Source organism: Daucus carota, chromosome 6 (genome assembly GCF_001625215.2).
Source record: "Daucus carota subsp. sativus chromosome 6, DH1 v3.0, whole genome shotgun sequence".
NCBI lineage: Eukaryota > Viridiplantae > Streptophyta > Magnoliopsida > Apiales > Apiaceae > Daucus > Daucus carota.
The window spans coordinates 26,864,780-26,886,815 of NC_030386.2; the positions used below are offsets into that span (position 1 = coordinate 26,864,780).

Here is a 22,036-nt window from a genome sequence, read left to right on the forward strand (position 1 = left end):
CATATACGGCATCATTCGTAGCAGGGCGCGGGTCTAGCACACAAATGATAGGAGAGCATTAAGTAGATTTTCGAAAAACATTTATATATTTTCAAATTTTTTGAAGGCACTTTTATAATTTTGCAAAATTTAAAATAGTAGAAAAATGTAAAAAAAGAATTTTAAAAAAACATATGTCCCCACGTGCCTCTTCTTAGATCCACTCTGATTGGCAGACCATGAAAAGCAAACAAAAAGCGTGGTCCAAACAAACAAAGGATAAAAGGGGCATGTCATGAAATACCACATCTTCAAATGTCGCTTTACTTATGTTGCTTAACGCCACGGCAGCACCTCTCGCTTGTCGTATTTCTCTTCACAACCTTACGTTTCCCTTTAAGATATTTTCTTCTCATATTATTAGCTCAACAAACATTTCACCGACGAGTTAATTATTGAGAGAGTAATGGAGTGCAGTTCGACTGTGCATGAAACTCTGAAGCTCATCAAATCTCGTGATCCTTGTTCCAAGATTTACGCGGCTAAAGAGATTCGGCGTCTAGCTAAGTCATCGCAACACTCTCGTCGTCGGTTTTATCCGGCTATTGAGCCTTTGGTCGATATGCTCCGTTCGGATTGCCTTGAGTTTAATCATGCTGCTATTCTTGCACTCCTCAATCTGGCCGTCAAAGATGAAACGTATTTATTCTATCTCTTTATTTTTACTGATACACACACAGTCACACAATTATTATTTGAGTACTATTGGAACTTGTTCATGAAATTTAAATATTTTTGGATTATCATGATACATTAAGTTGTTACCGACACAGCCAGAAGCCTTCAGATGTTAATACTAGCTGGATAAGCTAGTTTATTGGGGTCGAAATTCGAACATGAGTCTCACGGGAGACTGGACTCTGATATCATCTTAAGTGACCACTTTTCTTCAAACTTCTAAGGAGGGTGGTTTAGGAGGATGATATTATATCCTCACACTATTGTGATAGCTGAGGGAGTCCAGACTCAAGAGTTAAATTTTCTTTTTCTAAATTTTCATTATAATGAAGCTGGAATTTTTTGGAACCTCAGAAACACGAAACACTGGCACTTTTTGGAAAGAATATTAAGAAAGCAATTTAATATTGCTAGAATGGGGTTGGGCTTATATGGATGGGTCATATTGTGATGCCACAATAAGGAATATAGATGTTAATATTTGACTGCAGATTTTATTATTTATAGCATCGAATTCTCTTTACTTGAGTTGTTTATGTTCAAAGTTGAGTTTATCCTTTTCACCGTTTCATTTTTCTCATTGTCTTCTCCTTCCTCATTTTTCTCTTTCTGTCTTCTAGATAAAGCTACAGCATGTATCACATTTCATCAACAAGGAATCATATTCCTTCCATTTCTTTAAAGGTTTTGTTTGACTTAGAGTGTGATTTTTTTATTTTTTCTCTTTGTCATAGATTCTTCAACTATGTTCTCGAATTTGCTACATTCAAATGCTCGACGGGAGTTGTTCTTTTGAAATCCTTTTCTATGCCTTCTGAAATCAAATATTTTATTAAGGGAGAGGATCCTGTAGGAATATGATCCATTTGAGCTTTTCTAGATTCTTTCATCTTTGGCACCATGTTAAGTTGTTATTTACTTATCTTGACATTTACTTGCACTGCTGTGTCAACTCTTTCAATTAAAACTCAAATCATGGAATATATTAGAAGTTATCATTTTGTCCTTCTGCTCTTAGCCTTCGAGATCTGATAATTGTGGACAATGTATGCTTGGAGTCTTGTTCAAAACAATGTTTTGTTATGGTCATTTAATTACTAACTACAAGTAGTTGAGTAACAGACTTCAGATCAAGTATTACAATTCATTCGTCATAGAATACCAATTCTAAAATATTATGATCCTTTAAGCCTGTCATTTTAAAATTTTACATCAATTTTTAATTGAAGTAACTAACAATATGAGGTGCTTGAATTTGATGCAGCAACAAAATCAGAATCATTGAAGCCGGTGGCCTGGAACCAATTATAGGTTTTCTAAAATCAGAACATCAAAATATGCAGGAGCATGCAGCTGCTTCTTTGCTAACACTGTCCGCTTCTTCAGTCAACAAGCCGACCATTAGTGCTTCTGGGGCTATTCCTCTTCTTGTAAATATCTTAAGATATGGAAGCCCGCAGGCCAAGGTTGATGCTGTTATGGCTCTTTATAATCTCTCAACTCTCCCTGACAGCCTTAATTTAATTCTTCAAGCAGAACCTGTTCCCTCCATAGTAAACTTGCTGAAGACATGTAAAAAATCTTCAAAACTAGCTGAAAAATGTATCGCACTTCTAGAAACAATAGTTCAATTTGATGAGGGCAGAAATGCATTAATATCTGAAGATGGTGGAGTACTTGCAGTTGTTGAAGTGCTTGAGAGCGGATCTCTTCATAGCCGAGAACATGCAGTTAGCACACTTCTGATCATGTGTCAGATTGATCGATGTAAATACAGGGAACCAATACTGAGAGAAGGTGTAATCCCAGGGCTTCTTGAGCTCACTGTCCAAGGAACATCCAAGTCTCAGCCAAAAGCAAAAACGCTATTGCAGTTACTGAGAGACTCTCCTTACCCGCGATCTGAGATTCAGCCCGACACACTAGAGAATATTGTGTGCAATATCATATCTCAAATTGACGGTGAAGAGCAATCTGGAAAAGCAAAGCAAATGTTAGCTGAGATGGTGCAGGTTAGCATGGAACAGAGTTTACGACATTTACAACAGAGAGCCATGGCTTGCACACCTGCTGATATGCCTCTTACTAACTGTGCTTCTGAAGTTTCTTCAAAATGATAGAATTGGCTTTCAGGATTATCCATCTTCTTGTAATTATGTTTGGGTAACAATAACAGGTGGCAGTTGTTGCCAGTCCAGGACTACACGAGGGGTACCAAGTGACTGGTTCTATTAATAAAAACTGTGTCATTGGTGAAGTTGTTGGGTTTTGGTCCATAACAAGCGATTGTTATGGAGGTGTTATCCAACACACAGTTTAAGAGCCTTTAGATCTGTATTTGTATTTTAATGGTGGGGATGAAAGCTTTTTTTTACCGATCCGCACCCTTGAAATAGAAATCTGACGGTCCTCGTAGTGTGTGTTATTTAAACGGTCTACAAACGGTTGTCAGGGACCCGGACCTCAAGTTGTTTTTGGTTTTTTCTACTCCTTTTTCCTTTAATCTTCTTTTTCTGAAATCACTTTCAGTTATATTAAAATACAATATTCGTAGAGTTCATTAAAATTTATCATAAACACGGGAAAATGTCCTATATTTAATTAAAAAAAATATTAATGTGTAAAGATAGATAAATTGAGAATATGAGATACGAACAAAAAATATTATGAGACGAGTAATTTTTTATTTTTTTTGGTCATAAAAACGGTTGTATTAAACCAAATCGAAAGTTACAAATCCGGATGGACAGAGTTTCCTTCATTCAAGAAGGTATATCATCTAACCGAAAGTATGTAAATACTTCGGACGCTTAGATAACATAGCCTTTCAAGTCAGAAGAGATAACCCACAAAGAAAGGCCTCGTTAAAACCCCTCACTGAAGGGGGGAAAAGAGTGCCCTACAAAAATTACATCGATTATAAAACAGACTAAAAATAGATGTCTTCTTTAATAAAACACCCATGAGAGATCCCGCTATCAATATTTTTCCACTTGCGTCCCCTGAAAAAATACAATACAAAAAAGAAAATAATAAGTTCATACAGAAAATAAAACTATCTAAAGCAACAGAGAAAAAGAATCAACAAACTCATAATTAAAATATAATATAAATATTAAAGAATAAGGAAAGTAAAATAAAACTAATTTAAAATAAATCTTTAAAAATCTACACCAAAGAGATAGTGAGATCTCTTTGGTTAGATACCTAATAAAATAATACATAATAGAATTTAAATCTCAACAGATAAAATCAAAAAATATTAAAATTTTAATAAGAAAGTATAATTAAAAACTGAAAAACATATCTAACCATATCTATTTGAATATAAGACAAAATTTTGGCAAACAAATGTATCCTGATAAATCATATAAAATACTAACTAAAAATGGATAACAAAAAAGAAAGGGGGAATAAATTGAGATAAATCAGCATTAAACCTACGATTTGTTACCCAATACATCAAATAACAATCAATTTTTATAAAAATGAAGCATAAATCATGCACAATATAAGTCAAAAATATTTTTGGGTCAATCTTGAAAACAACATGCATTAAAGAATAATTAAAATTAATAAAGCTAAAACGTAAATCAAGCCTAAATATTATACAAAGATATCATGAGTTACCACCATCGAGTTACCACCACCGCTGACCGCCGTGAACCATCGTGGACTAAGTTTTGGAGAAGAAAAATATAATTTGGTATTCACCGACATATAATTTGGTATTCACCAATAGCCATAGAGGTACAAAACCACAAAGGGTATACATCAAACCATATCAAGGGCCCCATGAATATAATTCATGTACATAACATCGAAATTGATCAAGAAACTAACATAACAAATTGCATATAACTGTAATACTTGTTTAAGGACGGGATAGCCAAAAGAAGCCTGAACAATGAAACGAAATTGAGATTTCCATCAACCCCTGTAATACCTGTTTAATCGGGTCAGAACAAAAATTAATCACAGAATACTTATTTTAAAATATTGATGCTATTAATGACTCAATAAAATTAAACGATAATAACTAGATATAAATATAATTTGTAATATGTGATTTTTTGTCTATCCCTCGATTATTCTTTTATTTATCTTGTTTAAAGAAATAAATCGAAAAATAAATTATTTAAACAATGAAGATTATATCAACGGGTCTTTCTTCTTAACTTTAACTCTAAATTAGTGATTTACTCCAAAATAAAGCGGAAGACATTATGTGATTGTAACTAATTTAACATAAATAATAAATTAATTCTTTTCTTACAGATGATATAACACTGAAATAACCAATATCACAAATGAAGATTATGCACTATATTTCTATTTAGAAAAAAAATATAAAATAATAATTTTAATTATGCGGTCAAATGATATGCGAAAAAATCAAACTACTTATATCTCCGGGGGAGTATCTCCGATGTACGTAAAAAAAAACCATAATATGGTAATGACAGGCATTTGGAAAAGGTTCAAAGAGAGGTCGAGATTCTCGTCGGTATCAGCAAGCTGTCTAATTGAAAAAATTGTGATCCCAATCGATCAGAATATCAAATAAGAGTACTTTACAAAAAAGAATATCAAATAAGAGTAATTAATAGAGCTCATAAAGTTGAATCTGTAAAATGAAAAAGAATACATTCAGGAGTATTATTATTGACCGATTCACGTGGATCAGAAAGTTGATTGCCCAAAACGAAATTATCATATTTGGATTTTACAAATCTCTGCATTTGGATGATTATTGATCTAATTGATTTGTTTACCTAATAGAGGAATATCAACAGTATCATTAATATATCTCTTTGTATCAATTATTCTATCCTTATCCTGTTTATCCATAATCACGTTTTATCTTCTACTAAATGTCTACTCCTAAGCAACTTAATCACAATTTGCTTAACCCTCATATTGAAAACACAGCATTTTGGTTGTTTAGATATTAATTTCTACCAATTAGCTTTCTGAAAATGACGAGGAATGAACTAGTACAAGACGACAATGATGTGTCAAAGCTAGAGATGGGAATCAAAACGTCTGAATCTGAACCATTCAGGGGCTTCTTACAAACACCTTACGTAGTGACCCTTCTACAAAAGGTTTTGTAACATGTTCTCTATTCCCTGCTTCACTCGATAGTTTACAAGTTAGGCTCGGATATATTTGGTCTGGTTTGGTTTATAGTCGAAAACAAAATATTTCGAATCGACCTATTTTGTACGGTTAATTTGTTGTATCGGTGAATAAAATGGTTAATATAGTCAATTCAATTTGAATTATTTTCAATTGTGGCATGTGTATGAATTTAAATTTATTTGAATGATGTTAGGGTTGTGAGATATTATATGTTGTTATCATGGCAGATAATTGCAGAGATTGTTGGGACGTATTTTGTTATATTTGCTGGATGTGGATCAGTTGCGGTAAATAAGTTGTATGGTGGTTCAGTAACTTTTCCAGGGATATGTGTAACTTGGGGTCTCATTGTAATGGTTATGATTTACACTGTGGGACATGTATCTGGTGCTCATTTTAACCCTGCTGTCACTATTACACAGTCGTTGTTTAGCCCATTTTCCTTTCCCTGGAAAGAGGTGAGTTTTATTTACCTCGTCGGCCGTTGTTGAAATATTTCTTAAGATTCATTTGGGTCTTATTACTCTGACATCTTAAAATTTTAAAATTTTAGAGAAAGATCACGCAAATGGATCTTATGCTATATTTCAAAAGTTGTATTGTTTTAATACGAATAATCAGGGATAGATTTACTGTGGAATTTGTTGTTGCGTATAGGCGCCTGTGTACATACTATCACAACTGGTGGGCTCGCTTCTTGCCAGCGGCACCCTTGCACTGCTTTTTGACGTGGATCGGAAATCTTACTTTGGCACTGTTCCAGTCGGATCTAGTGGCCAGTCGTTAGTAATTGAAATCATCATTTCTTTTCTCCTCATGTTCGTCATTTGTGGTGTAGCCACTGATAACAGAGCGGTTTGTTGCATAAACTCTATTGGTCTCTCTTCAACGTGATAAGAAATCAGTAATGTTTCTTATTATTCTTTTTTTGTTCAGATTGGAAATTTTGGTGGTGTAGCTATTGGCATGACTATAATGTTAAACGTCTTAGTTGCTGGGTAATTTTCTAAATTCAAATTCTCAACCTGTATAATTATTGACGTGTTTGTGGATACAAAACTAGTATATCCTAGATGTCTATGATAAATGATTTATGATACTTCGTGACTTGTAGTTTGTACTAGTAGCGGTATGGTGATTTTGATTTTCATAACTGCGCAACTAGTGCTCCTTAGCTGGTTTGTATAGTATTATGGTTTATCAGAGCCTGACAAAGAGATGTGTTTCGATATGACTGACAGGCCAATTTCTGGAGCTTCCATGAACCCAGCCAGGAGCATCGGACCAGCGCTTGTTATTGGTGTATACGAAGGACTGTGGGTGTACATTGTCGGGCCTATAATAGGAACCATAGCCGGAGCATTTGTCTATAAGCTGCTCAGATTTACAAACAAGCCACTTTCTGAATTGTTAACAAAAACCAAGTAGGATATTCAAATTTAATCGACAATAATAATTCTACGTGTGATTTGAGATAGCTGATATATCCGAGTAATTTTTGGTTAAAGGAAATATTTGTAGCTAGTGGTGAAGGAAATTGTATGCTTCTGAATTTTGATATGTTTGTTCCATGGTATATGCAATGTCATGTTGTCGTGTTATAGGTAAGGGTTTCATCTGCAAGACTGTCTATATACTTTTTACTTACCATCATGGATAGTGTATGCTCGACATCTTGATTCAATGGAAAACAGTTTAGTGTTTTCAAAATCTGATTATCTTAATTATCTTTAATTTAAAAAGAATTATTATAATATTAATATCTTAATCTTCTTACTGCAGTTTTACTTGTACATTATGATCAAATGATAAGGCTGATTATCATATACGTAGGCTTTTAAACACCAAGATGATTCCCAGAAAAAGATGAACTATTAATTTTTTTAACATTGAATTATCAAGATTTCATAAATACCATCCAACCAAAGGTGATATCCGGCCAAATCCTTCAGACGGAAAAGCATTGTATTCAGAAACAAAGCTAGTTGTAAGCTTAATGGGAGAAGCTAAACAATCAAGATCATAAAGGTAACACAATGGGAGGACATACTCGCCATCGGCCGGCAGCAACACAGGATTGGATGGAATGGGAGAAACAATATTAGTGTAATATTAGTGTAAACATATCTATATGGATACATGTGTACTTATTGGATGGTTGCGAATGTATTTGATAAATACAAAGACTACTTTGGCTTAGGCATTGCGATGTGCCTGCATACTTAATACTTTCATGGTTGTTTTCAATGCTTTCGAGTCGGTTTAAGAGGTTTTTGTTTGGATTTTACTTTCATTACTGATGATGTTACTAGTGTTTTTTGGATCTTCTCTTCTGGCTTATATGATTTTGCTACATCTTTTGTGTTGCAGCCAGACATTATATCTCATACAGTAATTTGTTTTGTATTCCTCTCTTGTCGATTAAACGTTAGGAACTAACCAGTTCATATATAGCATTCTTTCGGGTATAAACATCATAGCTAGCTTCTGAACTTGCACAATTACTCTGAGAAATAATAGCATGATCATTGTCGTGAAATGAGTGAAACTAATGTCTATACTTCGATTCAATTTTATTAATATATTCATAGCAGGCTCCGATCCAAATCAGGATCATATATCAACACTTGAATCTGACACCGCTGAAATTTCACATATATTTCACATTAATATTGTTCCTTGTTCTCCATGGTAACGAAACAGACAACTACATTAAGCAGATAATAAAGCTCCTGCAGGTTACTCAAAATCTATAGTCTCTGAAACTCGACTAGGATTACATTGTGTACTTGTTTTACCACTGTCAATCCGCTAATTCAGAGGTACTACTAAGAGTCTTCAAGTATAATTATGGTTGCATTATGTGAAATAAAACCTAGTTGTTAAGTGTAATTATATTTTTATGTAGGTGGTTAGATACTATGTTTCTGTAGAAAATTTATATTCGGTTTTGTCAAATTAGGTATATATTTGATTTTATATGATGGCCAGCAGGTTCAGTCATAATTTTGGTGATTACTACAATGTTACTCATTTCGATTTTTTCCATAGAGATTGTCTCATGCAGAACCATTCTCTTTATATAGCCAGGTAATCCACATCGGTTAGTAACTCATCAGCATTCGATCAAACTATTCTAATACATAACACAGAGCTATCCTATCAAATGGCAGACTTAAAGGCAGGAGGAATCGTAAAGAAAGGTCAAGAAGAAGGGCTCAAGTTGGCGATTTCTCTTCTAGAAGAATATAATCTGCCACTAGGCCTTCTTCCTCTGGCTGATGTTGTTGAGGTCGGGTTTGTGAAGAGCACTGGTTACATGTGGATTGTCCAGAAAAAGAAGGTGGAGCACAAATTCCAAATGATTAGCAAGCTTGTCAGTTATGACACTGACATAACTGGTTATGTTGAGAAGAAGAGGATCAAGAAGCTTAAAGGAGTGAAGGCCAAGGAGCTCATGTTATGGCCTCCAGTGAGTGAGATCATCGTCGATGAGCAACCAACTGGAAAGATTCAGTTTAAGAGCCTTGCTGGAATCACGAAGACTTTCCCAGCTGATGCATTTGCAGCTGGCCAGTAACTTATCATGACTGGCCATTGTAGCGCGATGCAAATTGCAAATTTGTGCTTATTTCGAGTGTGTTCCTTACTGTCTAGGAAGCTAGGAGAGTGGAACAAATAAAAAGGTTCAAGTAATTTATATGGTTATTATGCAGTAAAGGAGAAAGGATTCTACATATCCTTTTTCCTTTCATTAACCATTTAGTTTCACTTTTGCAAATTGGATTTGCTACTTGTTTCTTCACTTCTTTGTGTATGATTTTGATCTCTGCAAATCCAATCTTCATTTAACATATATAAAGATCATGACAAGTAATCAAAAGAAAATGCATCTGGTATATATATTGTGATTCGGGGCTTAAGACATTTTCCCAGCCAATGAATTCCTCAGCAACACCCACACTTCTGTACATCAATGACCCCAAAAAAATTGTTCCGGTGTATCCTGTAGGGTTGTAAATGAGTTTCGTGAGCCGCTCGAGTTAAAGTTTTGAATTTAGCTCAAAAAGAATTGAGCTAAACTCAAATTCAATCTGTTTGAAGAAGTTATCAATGCTTGAGATTGAAATTACTCCGATTCGTGAGACTCACAGAGGCTAATCCTTCGAGTTGTGTTCTAATTTTCTATGTCAAAAACTTGTTCACGTTAAGTCAAGTTAATATGATAAATTATATATAAAATTATTTTTATTATATTATACTTAATCGAGTCGAATTTGAGCCGACTTGTTGCATTCGAGTTTTTTCCAATTTATGTATTTTTTCGGTCGCACCGCTTTTCGAATTTATAATTTATAACTTAGATCGAACTCGAACTCAAACCCAAATTACTAAATTGAATTAAAATTCGGACGTGTTTTAATTTGTTGATTAATTATCGGATAATTACTTATTTTCACTGGTCGAAACAAGAGAATGTGGTATTCCATAATATGACAAAAATCAGAGAAATCGTACCGAAATAAGTAGATGAGTTAAAAGATTTGACTTTCCAAAAATCAAGCATTATTATGGAAGGTTAGCTAGCAGTCTCGCACCAGACATCAAGACTTGTCTAATATACAAAATAATAAAATACGCTGTCGTGCAGCTCTCGTCCAACTGTTATCTTTCTATCGCCGGATCTTTTTCCGATCGACGCCGTTGAATTCGACGGTAACATCTTCATCCTCCGATCACCTACCACTTTTCCTATGTTACATGCATTGTATTCAATCATCTGTTATTCATTTATGTTTAGCGCTAACGAATTTAAGGTTCTCTTTGATGTATGTGTTCGTTTTTACGTGTATCTTCCTCGTACTTTTGCATTCTGATTTGCTTCTTCATGGTTGATTTATCGGCCTTGCCGTCAATCGAGAATGACGAAAACAAATGCACATATAGGTGATTAATTTTGTATGAAGACTAAGAATGTAATTTATATGACAGAAATCATAAGCCTGTGTTTCGGTGCGGTTTTTGGAATATTGGGCATGTCTGATTCACTGTTTTAGCCTTTTAGGTGAAAATAAGAACTTATTTTGGGCGAAAAAAACTGAACTTACATTTTAGTAGTAAGTATTTAATAGGTTTGTCGACATTATAAATATGTAACTTCTTCAAAAATAGTGACTTATTTTTGGAAAATAATTTATGTCAAACAGGGATCATGATATAAATCATCCAAATGTTAGATGATACGACGGTGTCGCTTGTACTAAGAAAAGAAAACGAAAAGAGGTTAATATACGGTTCATGTTTGATTATTGCTTATTATTCTTTCCAGAACTTCGTTTTTTTCGATCTTTCTTTTCTAAGTTCTTTAGAAAGCATATAGAGGGAAATTAAATATATCGATTACCTTATACCGAAACATATTATGGCTTTTTATGTTATTCATAGCCTGTTCATGTGAGCTTAAGGGTGACTTATAAGTTAAAATATTACTTCAAAGATTAACTCCGTCGGCCACTTTTTATTTTGTGAAGTCTGTCATTCACACATCAGTAGGCTTGTATCCACTTTGAACCTTATCATAAAGATAGCTGAATTGTTGCCTTCCCAAAAATCGCCAGATAAAGGAAGGTTTAGGCATGTGGTTGCAGCTGGCTGCTGGCTTATAAGTTATAACCTCTCTGTGGTTTCAGACTTAATTACATTATAAATTTATTTTTTGAGGCCGTCTTCGTGTTTAAATCTGGAGAACTACTTTTAGTTAAGCTGCCAGTTCTTGTTTTGTTTACTGTTTAAATTGTGCTACTAAAGTTACTGAATTATTCGCTTCCCATACTGGTTATTAAGAAAGCTAAATTGTAAGTACATACTAATGGCTTAATGGTTCTACTGCAGTTACAGTTTGTTTACTGTCGCAAGCGCAATGTCAGGAGCGGGGGATGCCAAACAAGTCGAAGGAGATGTTCCCAAGGAAACTGATAGTTCAGCCCAGCAGGAGGTTGTTACCTAATTAATGAACTAGTAATTTTGTTTTGTTTTCTTTTAGAATTATAACCAACCAAAAGACCCCCTTTCTTTTATCAATATTTAAACCTAAAAAATGTTGTGACACATAAGAGACGACTTTCTTTTTTATATCGAGAGTCTACCAATTTTAAGACTTTCTCAGGCTTTCTTTTGTATCACAAATTGTCTTCTGTAGGAGGAAGTAATTAAAAAGAAGTATGGTGGAATCGTACCTAAGAAAACACCACTTATTTCAAAGGTTAGATATGGAATTCCAGGAAACACTTTCTCTCTATACATATTTATGAGCATTTGTCATTATGTTTTAAGGGTTAATTTATTGATAATAGGATCATGAGCGTGCGTACTTTGATTCTGCTGATTGGGCTTTGGGAAAGGTACATTATTCTCTAAACTCATTACTACTTATGCCTGAAGCTTGTACATATGGGTTCACTTACTGCTTTGTTTTGCTGATGGATCATAACAGCAAGGTGCACAGAAGCCTAAAGGGCCACTGGAGGCACTTAGGCCTAAACTTGAGGTACTGTATGAAATATTGTTCTCCCTTGACTTATTTTGACTATTGGGAAAACTTATAATTAGTGAAGTTATACACTATAACAGTATTCCTGGTAGACATAATAGTTTGCAGACCTATAGTAATGCAATCACACTGCACTCTATAGATTTGGTTCTTTTCGTATATTTCTATGAGCTCAATAAATTTTAAATGCCCAAAAAATATTTTGAAACTTCTCTTTATTGTTTTGTAGCCTCTTCTTACTTGTAATATTTTAGTCATTAAATGCTTGTGCAGTTATGTGCACAATCGTTCTCGCAGTCAAAGTTGTAAGCCTTTGTATTTTTGTGCTTTGTTGTTTTGGAGGTCTTGTATGGCTTAGCTTCTGTATTCTGTCTCTGATTGTGAAAGAAGACGTTTACTGAGCAAAATTAAGTAGACAGATTCGTTTTGTAGAAATTAACTCATGATAATGATTCCTAGGACATCTTTCTTCTAAAAATTGTAAGAGGCAGAGTATTTCCTGATTCCTGAACTGAAGGGATTTTTTTGTCTTTTAGGTTTTTCTTTCTTATGGTAGTGAGTATATCATGATTCTTTTTTAGAAATAATTACCCCCTGAGATTTGGCACAGCGATTAATCATACTGACCCTACAACTTGTCGGTTTTTATTTTGCTGATAGTTTTGTTCTGCAATTCAAATGCTTTAAAAAAGTGTTCACCTTATCCTTCGCATTAGCACCAAAAATTAGTATGAGCTCCAAAGTATCACTTAGGCAGCTTGATTTTGTTGCCTTTGTCATCATATAAGTAAATTTATATGCAAGACCAATAACTTCATTAGTTTTTGTAAATTGTAATTTGAAGTATTACAAGACTTATTCTTCTATTTCTTTTGATGATCAGCCAACACAACAACCAACAAGATACCGGAAATCTCCTTGTGCTCCAGCAGATGGAGGAGGTATGCATGCATCTACTTTCTTTATAATAAAGTAAATTTTGATTTGCTCAAGCCTAAATGTAAATTTATTAGAAGCTATGTTTATCACACTCGTGTATCGATTGTCGGACATGACACATCCAAGTATCGGGATACAATTTTTTTTGGAAATCAGCTATATAGAGTGGAACCTTGTACTATCTTTGGACACGGGCATGAGGAATGGCATAATATTGATAAACAAGTACACTAGATCAAGTTTCATGATAAAATATAATTACAAAATTGAATTAAATCTGATGTTCTTGAGGGCTGTGCAAATTATATGTCTTCTTTTTCCCGTCTCTTCCTTTCTTCCTACCTTTTTTTCCATCTTGAATCCGTCCGGTTGGTTAAAGTGTCCACGTGTCACTCAAATTGTCCACACAGAATAATTGTCTCCGACACATGTTTAGTGTCCAAAAACCAGGGAGTGTCATAGAGAGGTTTATATTGTCATATTGTCATACATCTTCAAAGAAAAGGAGTTTTGAGCAAGAATTGGTAGCCTGACAAAGTAAGAATGGTATGAATATTGAGGATATATATCTTCAATTAAATGTGACGTTATTGCAGACTGGAACAAGTCTACTTATATTAGGACGCGTAGTCCTTGCTATGTTGAAATAACGACTCATTTACAAATAAAGGATTAACGGGTTATTTTTTTTGTGCCATGAAATTAGATGGGAGTCCCTCGGATGATTCTCCTTCAAATGAATAAAGAAGCGATGCTGGTCTCTTTCTGTTCTCAGGGGTACCCATAGCTAATCAGATGGTTATGAAGTTGATGACACTGATTCAATAATTTTTGACAATGTATTGATGTTCACAGGAAAAAAGAAAGAAAAAATCTATTTCAAGTGGATTAGCCTTGTTTTTTACAAGGTCAATGACCCTCCCCGTTGTATGTTAATGTAATTCACGTAAAAATGCCCAATCTAAATATACATAGCACAGAAAAAAAAAATAGAAACAAAGACTAAAGGAGCAATTAAACTTTCATTATTTAATTTGGATTTTAATTGTTACATTTATGAATTATGAGCAGTGGATTCTAAAAACACCACCTTCAAAAAGTCTCAAATGCATGATCCTGGTGTGCAGAGTATATAACATATTAACATGTTCCCTCAAATGCTAAAGGCAAAACGGTTGGCTTTTTTCAGCAGCACAAACCTATACACACATAACCAAATTTGTTTGTTCAAAGGTTTTCAAAACCAATTAGAATTCTTTCCAGAGGATAAAGGCTCGTTTGCTTGGGTTTATAACAAGTTCAAGAAAAGAGAGAACTCATAAATTGTAACTGGGAAAATTTATAGAAAAATCTGGCAAGCCAGTCAAATACCTTATTCCCCAACATTAGAGTAGGAACCTTACCAGTCAGTCGAGAGACTTTCTAAGTGCTCCATGTCTGGCATAACATATACGTATGTTTTTAAAATTTATATACCTCGTGCATGTCAAAGACAAACACGAAGGAAATGACGAAATTATTTTCATCTTAAAACAGTTGGGAACTGTTTATGAAACATAATCTCTATGCCCAAACAAACATAACCTTAAAATTGATGAAAAAACACACATAATTGTATAATAAACCTCTTTCTCACAAGTATTGAGCAAATTTCTTTTAACAGAAGTTCCATTTGCAGTATAATCAGTATAATCAGGTCCCACGGGATCTAAAATTCTCATAAATCGAAACAACACAAATCTACACATATAAGATGCAAGACTTCATCTTCTACCAAGATCAACACCACCAACATCTTTCACTAACTTAAAAAATAATCCACAAGTCATGCACTCTTTCCCCCATCTCCATCCCCTAAAATATGAGCAAACCAACTTAGACCCCATAAAAACAAAAATAAAATAAAATTCACGGCCCTTCATTTTCGCAGAAAAGCTACTGTGGCAGTCCGTGACCCTACTGATCCGCCAAACATAAATGTCGGATATGAACGAATGTGATCAAGGTAGCCAAACAAGGGAGAATCTCGGCCAGCTTCTTGATTCACGAGAGGGGTATCAGGCTCCTGGGATGCAGCAATCATTCTTTGATTATAATTATCCATTTCTTGCACCAACTCATCTTTTGTATGGTTACATGATGTTATTACCTACAGAGTCAGACCAGCATATAACAACAAATGATTAATTACGAAGCAGATCACTAGCCTGAAGACTGGATATCATGACATGAGATCCTACGATTTTTAGAGAGCAAATATGTTTGCCATGAATGCTTACCAGTAATCCACCTGGAGCAACAAGCTTTGAGATTGAATCCCAATACATGATCCTGAAAATTGCAAGTTAAACTTAGTACTCCATCCTTCCAATATAAACTTGGGTAACAATATAGATTTACAATGCTCTTGCAATTCATTCTAAAATCCAAATGCTATTAGCCAACTGCAAGAGCTGGGGAACATGGGAAAATTTTATATATGATTGGCTAAAAAAAGAGCAAGACAAATAGCAAATTTGCAATTTATGACTTGGCTCCAAACCTTTTGATAGGACCGTCAGGATGCAGCCCGATAGCATCTAAAGTTCCCTTGTCCATAACAAGCTGGAACTTTTTCTCTATCTTTGATTCAAGAACATCATCCACCTGCAAATCATAGCAAAGATATGAACAGGTAATATACATAAAAAACCAAATAAAATAAAAAAATTTATTATTGGGTATTAAAAGACCAAAAAAGAAGAGGGAAGGAATCTTTTGGGTTCATTTATAAAAAAAACACAGAATGACTCAATCTGTGCAACCAACAAACTAATGTCATAGAAGAATTAGTTAGGCGCTTTGTTAAAATGCGCTTTGTTAAAATTACAATATATATAAATATATAGGGTCCTACTCCAATACAAACTACTAAAATACAAACTAAATTCAAACCAATGCGATTAAGTAGAATAGTAAGGGTTCCGGGGATGGACCCCAAGGTGGGCATAGACGGGGTCTAAATGGGGCTTAGTAGGGCCGGGATGGGACCTATCGAGACCATGGTGGGGCCAAGTTTTGGCTCTTAAGGCTGTCCGGAGCTAGTGCGGAGTCTTGGCGAGGCTTTGGCGGGCCCAGGGTGGATTGGGTGGGGCGAGAGTGGGCCCAAGGTGGGTGATGACATATAGGGGGTGAGTGATGTCATTTAGGTATAGTTTCTCTTGGTTTGTATTTAGTTTTTATTTTAGTGGTTTGTATTTGAACAATTGCCTATATATATATATATATATATATATATATATATATATATATATATATATATATATATATATATATATATAGGGTATGGTTCAACGAGTAACTTTTATACTCGAGTAACTGAGTAACTAATGCACAGCCCTCCAATATTATACATTATCAACGGTTGTTGTGCACCCTGTTTTTTCTAAACAACACTGCACGTTTAGATAGATAAACTGCCAAAGCACATTGGCCCACGGGAGTCCAGTTCTGTATTTACTTCTTCTTAATTTATTCTATGTATTGTATATATTAATTTATGTTCTGTACATATTATTGTATGTAATATATTTTGGTGTTCTGTAATTTTTTTTTTTTGTCATTGTGTTCGGTAATTTCTTTTGGTCCGTGTGTTCTGTAATTTTTTTTGTCAGTGTGTTCTGTAATTTTTAGTTCTCAGTTATTTTTTTTTTATGTTTTGTTTATATTATTTTATGTTCTGTATACATATTTTTTTCAATATTTTGTACATATTATTTTATGTTTTGTGTATGTTTTTGTATGCTATGTTCTGTAATCTATTTGAGTGTTTATTTTATTGGGTATGTGATTATGTTCTGTATAATTTGTGCTATTTTTATTTCATCAAATTTAAGCACAAAATAATATAAAATTGTTTTTAATGCTTGCACACAGAAGTTGTATCGTGTATCAGATGGTGTACAAAATCCTCCCCATAAGGTGGATAATTCAACGTGTCTTAATCAGCATTTTTCTTTTTATCTTAAATCTAAAAGCTCACACGTAGTTACCAGGTTACTAGTTTAAGGGTTACTCATAGAGAAGGACCATATATATATATATATATATATATATATATATATATATATATATAGTGACAACAGGCCGAAATGGCGGTGCTTGTGTACTCAGAAATATAGAATTCACGGGATAATTAAACTTTTAAATGTTCTTTTCACTTGTATGCATCATCTACTCTGTATAGGACTACCAGTATATAATTGCATAATTATAACTCATGAACCAACTAAAAAGCATAACTATCTTTTTAAAGAGAGTCCAGACTCTGTTTTTACTATGAAAAACTTCATAGATGCAGTTTGCAATTTTTCAATAAAATAAAATTAATCTTCCTGATGATATGACAGCTCACCATAATTAAAACATTACAACCCCGTCAATTTTTAAAAATGTATCAATCATACCATGTATTGTTTACAAATTACAATTTTAATGCAAAACAAAATTTTCTGCCAATGACGGTGCAGATGTTTGAGTATTGATAACCAACATATAGAAAGCATCTGTGTGCTACTGCCCAGATAAAACAAATACTAAAAGCATGTCAGCTTATTTAAAGTCTCTAATGGGACATCAAATTTTCTGTTTTATGTTGTATATATGGCAACAGAAATTGAAAAAATATCAGCTAAACTCTAGAAAGGTAGCATGTCTTGCATTGTTTCATAATTGAGTATATAATTTTATATCTAAAGGGCCTACAACCGTAAACCCATGTAACCCAATACTAAAACAAGTATGACAAAATTTATGAGGTCATGAAATAATGATGCAGTTTATAATTAGTTTAAATTAGTTGCCTTACCAAGAATTTGATTCTGGAAAATCCATCACGATCAGCAAGGCTTCTAGCAAGATCGATAGCTCCTTCACTGTAATCAGTTCCCATAAGATCTGTGAACCTGCATCCATGGACCATGAACACCACAAAGCATTCAGTTTGGACCCTCAGTCATATGACTACATTACAGAGGTAATATACCTTTTTAACAATGGAAGAAATGAATATGTCCCTATAACATTACTACCTAATATATGTTATATAAGCTTTGCATTCAAATAGTAAACATGAATAATGCCCAATGCTATTTTATGGCTAGTACAGTTATGGGGATAACTGTCGGATACCACGAGATACATGCATGCCTTTTAAAAATGTTCACAGAAGCACAAGTTTGGTCTGTAGCATAAGCGTACAGCAAAATGTAACATGTACATATAGAGCTCCAAGCACATGTTTGCATTCATCAGAATATACATACAAGAGCAATTAATTAATGAAGATACCATACAAGTAACACATGATAAAACATATATAAATAAAAAAAAATTACATACAAGAGCAATTAATTAATGAAGATACCATACAAGTAACACATGATAAAACATATATAAATAAAAAAAAATAGTAATTTACAAGACTATGTAAACTCGAAATGGAAAGAAATATTTAACATTACAATATTGAAAGCTATTAACTCCACAAGTTATACAAATCAAATTGAAAGATCAAATTAATTTTTAAATTCATAGTAAATACTCCCTCCGTCCCACCAGGTTCTTTACGTTACTTTTTGGCACGCATTTTAAGGCACCTATAAAGTATACTTACATCATATATTTATTTTTAAAAAAAATCCTGAAAAAAAGTTTGACGTTTAAACTTTTATTCAAAAAAAGAAAATTTTAAAAAAACATTATTGAACTATACTTTATAAGAGCCTCGAAATGCGTGCAAACAGTGAACGTAAACATCCTGGTGGGACGGAGGGAGTACAAAATTTGTAAAATATAGTATATTCCATATAGGCATATTATATTATGATACTCTTAGGCTGAGCCAAAAAAAGGGTAAACAGTGCATGGACTTGTCAAGAAGAATCTGCTGGAGGAGAGAAGCAACTTGCTGGTAAAGACCAGAAATATGAACAAGAAAATAAAATTAGCAGATCGGACGGACAAAAATTATAAAGGGAACAAGAACGATCATATTGTATTGTGTCAATTAGAGCTGGGCCCTATTCAGCCTATTTCTTTCCTTCTCTCCAGCAGCAGAGGCAATAAGGTCTGTTTCAGTTCACTTACCAGATCTGGTAAAAATTAATTTCCATGGCAAATCTAGTAAAAAACCTCAACCCCCTTGGACCCCACTTCACATTGAGTATATAATCATCAGTTGAGATCATTTTCTCTTTCCCACCCACCAAATTTATATGTCTTGACAAATGCGCACTTTCTTTTCCCTCACAATGCAGCGCAATGCGCATGAGTTAAAGTCACACTCATTCAAAACGAAGCAATCTCCCATCTGGCATTGCTGCGATCACCCGTAAGCATATGGGATCTTTTCAACTATGGAATCACAGAAGAGTAAAATACTGAACCAGCCTGCAACTCTAACTACATATGCATGCAGTTGTAGTGGTGTATGATTATTCACTGAGCTCTACCTTTCCTAGAATATGGTCCCATATTACCAAGCAATAAAAAAAGGTGGCCTTATAATGAAATCACAATTAATCTGAGAAGAAAGTTGTGGGCTTGGGTTTATACTAAGGCAAGCGGACACAAAAAAGTTAACCATCCATCAAGAAAGAAAAGACGACATATAGTCTTGTAGAGAAAACAAACTGCACACTATTATGCCCCGAACCTAAACTGAAGCATCATCACAAGGCACAGCAGAAATGCAGCTACAAGTCATTTTAATATCTTCCCAAAAACACTACATGATATAGCTCATTCAAGTCGCACGAAATAGAATCCCTTTTCCTCCAAAATGTCCGGTGCTTGGAGATCATGCTTCAAAACAGTTTAAAATCTTTGACACCCTACAAGCTCTTAATAGAACACCGCAACTAATTAGTTATTAAGTTTTGTTTATTTTCCGTGCAAGTAGTTCCCTTATAGTAAAGCCTGAATTCAAGATAGTGTATTTCACATTATTAACTTCACATGTCCAGTATTTTTTCAAAATAATACAGTGATAAACATTGCGAGTTATTATCGTGCAAAGCTGAATGGAAAATGGAAGTGTACAAGAATATCAATACAAACTAAATACAATCACAAAAAACAGCAGTGTTCAACATAGATGATATAAAAATACTTGCTACACATAATTTATCGACCTATGTTGAAAAGGAAGAGATTTTCTTCCGTTGGTTCTCATTATTAAGTCAAAATCTCACATGGCACTGTTAAACATAAACCCACACCAAACATGTTGCAAATAGAAGTAAAAAGCTTCAAAAAGTACCCCTGCTTGGCAAATTCTTGAAGCAGCAGGCCGTTACCAGTCCCCACATCAAGCACACTCCAGTCTTTTGAATCCTTCTCACCCTGTTCGGAAGATACTGAAGTACCATCATCCACCTGATTAAGCATTTGTCCTCTAGCTATGTCATTGCACAAGCCTTTGGTCCAGGATGCAACCATTTCCATAACATCAGACCCGAACCTAAGGAATAACATAAATCCAAATTTAAGAAATCACCAAAACATTACAAGTCCCAGGAGGGAGAGTGAGTATATGATCAGCTTTCTATAATAAAAAAATTGTACACATAGTCCCAGATAGATTTATGAAGTAAACAGGAAAAAGGGCACGAGAATATACCAAATTTCGCCGGTGTGTCCATGTTCACGAAAGCTTGCAAGTTCAACTGCATATGCAGCATCCCAATAACTTTGAAAACCAAGCATCGATGAAACTTGTTCAGCATCTGGCTCCTCCTTGTCAGAACTGCTTGAACAATATATCACCGATTAGTAAATCATGAACCTTCCCAAACACATCCTGAACCTAATAAACCCTATATAATACACAAATACTTCTACATACTAACATTAGAAAAAATATCATACAAACATAATACACACCCATTATTTAGCAATTTAGCATTCAATACTAGTAAAAAATCCAAAATCAATAATTATCAACAAAACAACTAATATCCAAGCACTAGGTCATCTTACTAAATGTCCTAATTTGCAAACACTAGGTCATGTTTCGAAACGTCTTAATTAAAAATTAACATCTAAACAACTAATTACGAAACACTAGGTCATTGCACCAAACTTTTCACAATCATCAGCATATCTTAATTCATTTATAACCATTAACCATAGTCCATATAGAACCCCCTATATTACAGTTACACTCATGTACACCCATCGATCCAATCACCATCAGTTGTAAACACAAAATATCCATTAACAAATTAAAATAACAAAACAGAAACACATCACATATACACGTGTATATAACCTGTAATCAGAGGGAGGAGGAGGATAGATAACGGCGGAGAGAGCTTCGGAAGCATCAGCGTGACGCTGATCGTCGTCGAGAGTGCTGCCGTAATCGCTCTTGATGGACCATGAATCGGCGGCGATGGAGCGGTCGTCGTCGGATATTAGATCGGAAGGACGCGCCGGGAAGACATCGGTGTCTTCCGGCGGGGGGAGTCTAATCATGACGGCCATGTTGGGTAGGATTTGCGGAGAAACCCTAATTAGCACAAAAGGGAATGATTTAAGAGATGTGTGTGTGTTTGTGTGTGTAATTTGAGAGAGTAATGACAGTGTTTGTATTTGGAAGCTTTATTTGAAGATCGATACGCAGGTGATGCCACGTCGGATGGC

At 34.4% G+C, this 22,036-nt stretch overlaps 5 protein-coding genes across 6 annotated transcripts; 4 read left to right on the plus strand and 1 right to left on the minus strand.

The window, feature by feature from the left end:
* Positions 1-301: 301 nt before the first annotated feature.
* Positions 302-2,974, plus strand: LOC108226523 (U-box domain-containing protein 4). The gene is made up of 2 exons (XM_017401492.2): positions 302-678; positions 1,982-2,974. Exons 1-2 carry the CDS (start codon positions 446-448, stop codon positions 2,832-2,834), a joined length of 1,086 nt encoding a protein of 361 aa, XP_017256981.1. The 5' UTR covers positions 302-445; the 3' UTR covers positions 2,835-2,974.
* Positions 2,975-5,463: 2,489 nt separating this feature from the next.
* LOC108226165 (probable aquaporin NIP-type) lies at positions 5,464-7,464 on the plus strand. The gene is made up of 5 exons (XM_017401106.2): positions 5,464-5,825; positions 6,090-6,320; positions 6,520-6,717; positions 6,799-6,860; positions 7,104-7,464. The coding sequence occupies exons 1-5, from the start codon at positions 5,697-5,699 to the stop codon at positions 7,288-7,290; spliced, it is 807 nt and encodes a 268-aa protein (XP_017256595.1). The 5' UTR covers positions 5,464-5,696; the 3' UTR covers positions 7,291-7,464.
* A 1,564-nt stretch (positions 7,465-9,028) lies between these two features.
* On the plus strand, positions 9,029-9,442 carry LOC108226166 (uncharacterized protein At5g01610). Its single transcript, XM_017401107.1, has one exon. The coding sequence runs from the start codon at positions 9,029-9,031 to the stop codon at positions 9,440-9,442; it is 414 nt and encodes a 137-aa protein (XP_017256596.1).
* Positions 9,443-10,418: 976 nt separating this feature from the next.
* On the plus strand, positions 10,419-14,304 carry LOC108226935 (uncharacterized). Of its 2 annotated transcripts, none has more exons than XM_017401927.2 (7): positions 10,419-10,578; positions 11,755-11,857; positions 12,062-12,124; positions 12,216-12,263; positions 12,356-12,409; positions 13,296-13,353; positions 14,058-14,304. In XM_017401927.2, exons 2-7 carry the CDS (start codon positions 11,783-11,785, stop codon positions 14,093-14,095), a joined length of 336 nt encoding a protein of 111 aa, XP_017257416.1. In that variant the 5' UTR covers positions 10,419-10,578; positions 11,755-11,782; the 3' UTR covers positions 14,096-14,304. The 2 variants fall into 2 exon arrangements, with proteins under 2 accessions (XP_017257416.1, XP_063935910.1); XM_064079840.1 differs by having other exon boundaries at positions 10,456-10,578; positions 11,761-11,857.
* Positions 14,305-14,942: 638 nt separating this feature from the next.
* LOC108224346 (uncharacterized) lies at positions 14,943-22,036 on the minus strand. The gene is made up of 7 exons (XM_017398926.2): positions 21,663-22,036; positions 21,012-21,137; positions 20,652-20,852; positions 18,198-18,294; positions 15,894-15,997; positions 15,631-15,682; positions 14,943-15,500 (listed from the first exon to the last, which is right to left on the minus strand). Exons 1-7 carry the CDS (start codon positions 21,875-21,877, stop codon positions 15,270-15,272), a joined length of 1,026 nt encoding a protein of 341 aa, XP_017254415.1. The 5' UTR covers positions 21,878-22,036; the 3' UTR covers positions 14,943-15,269.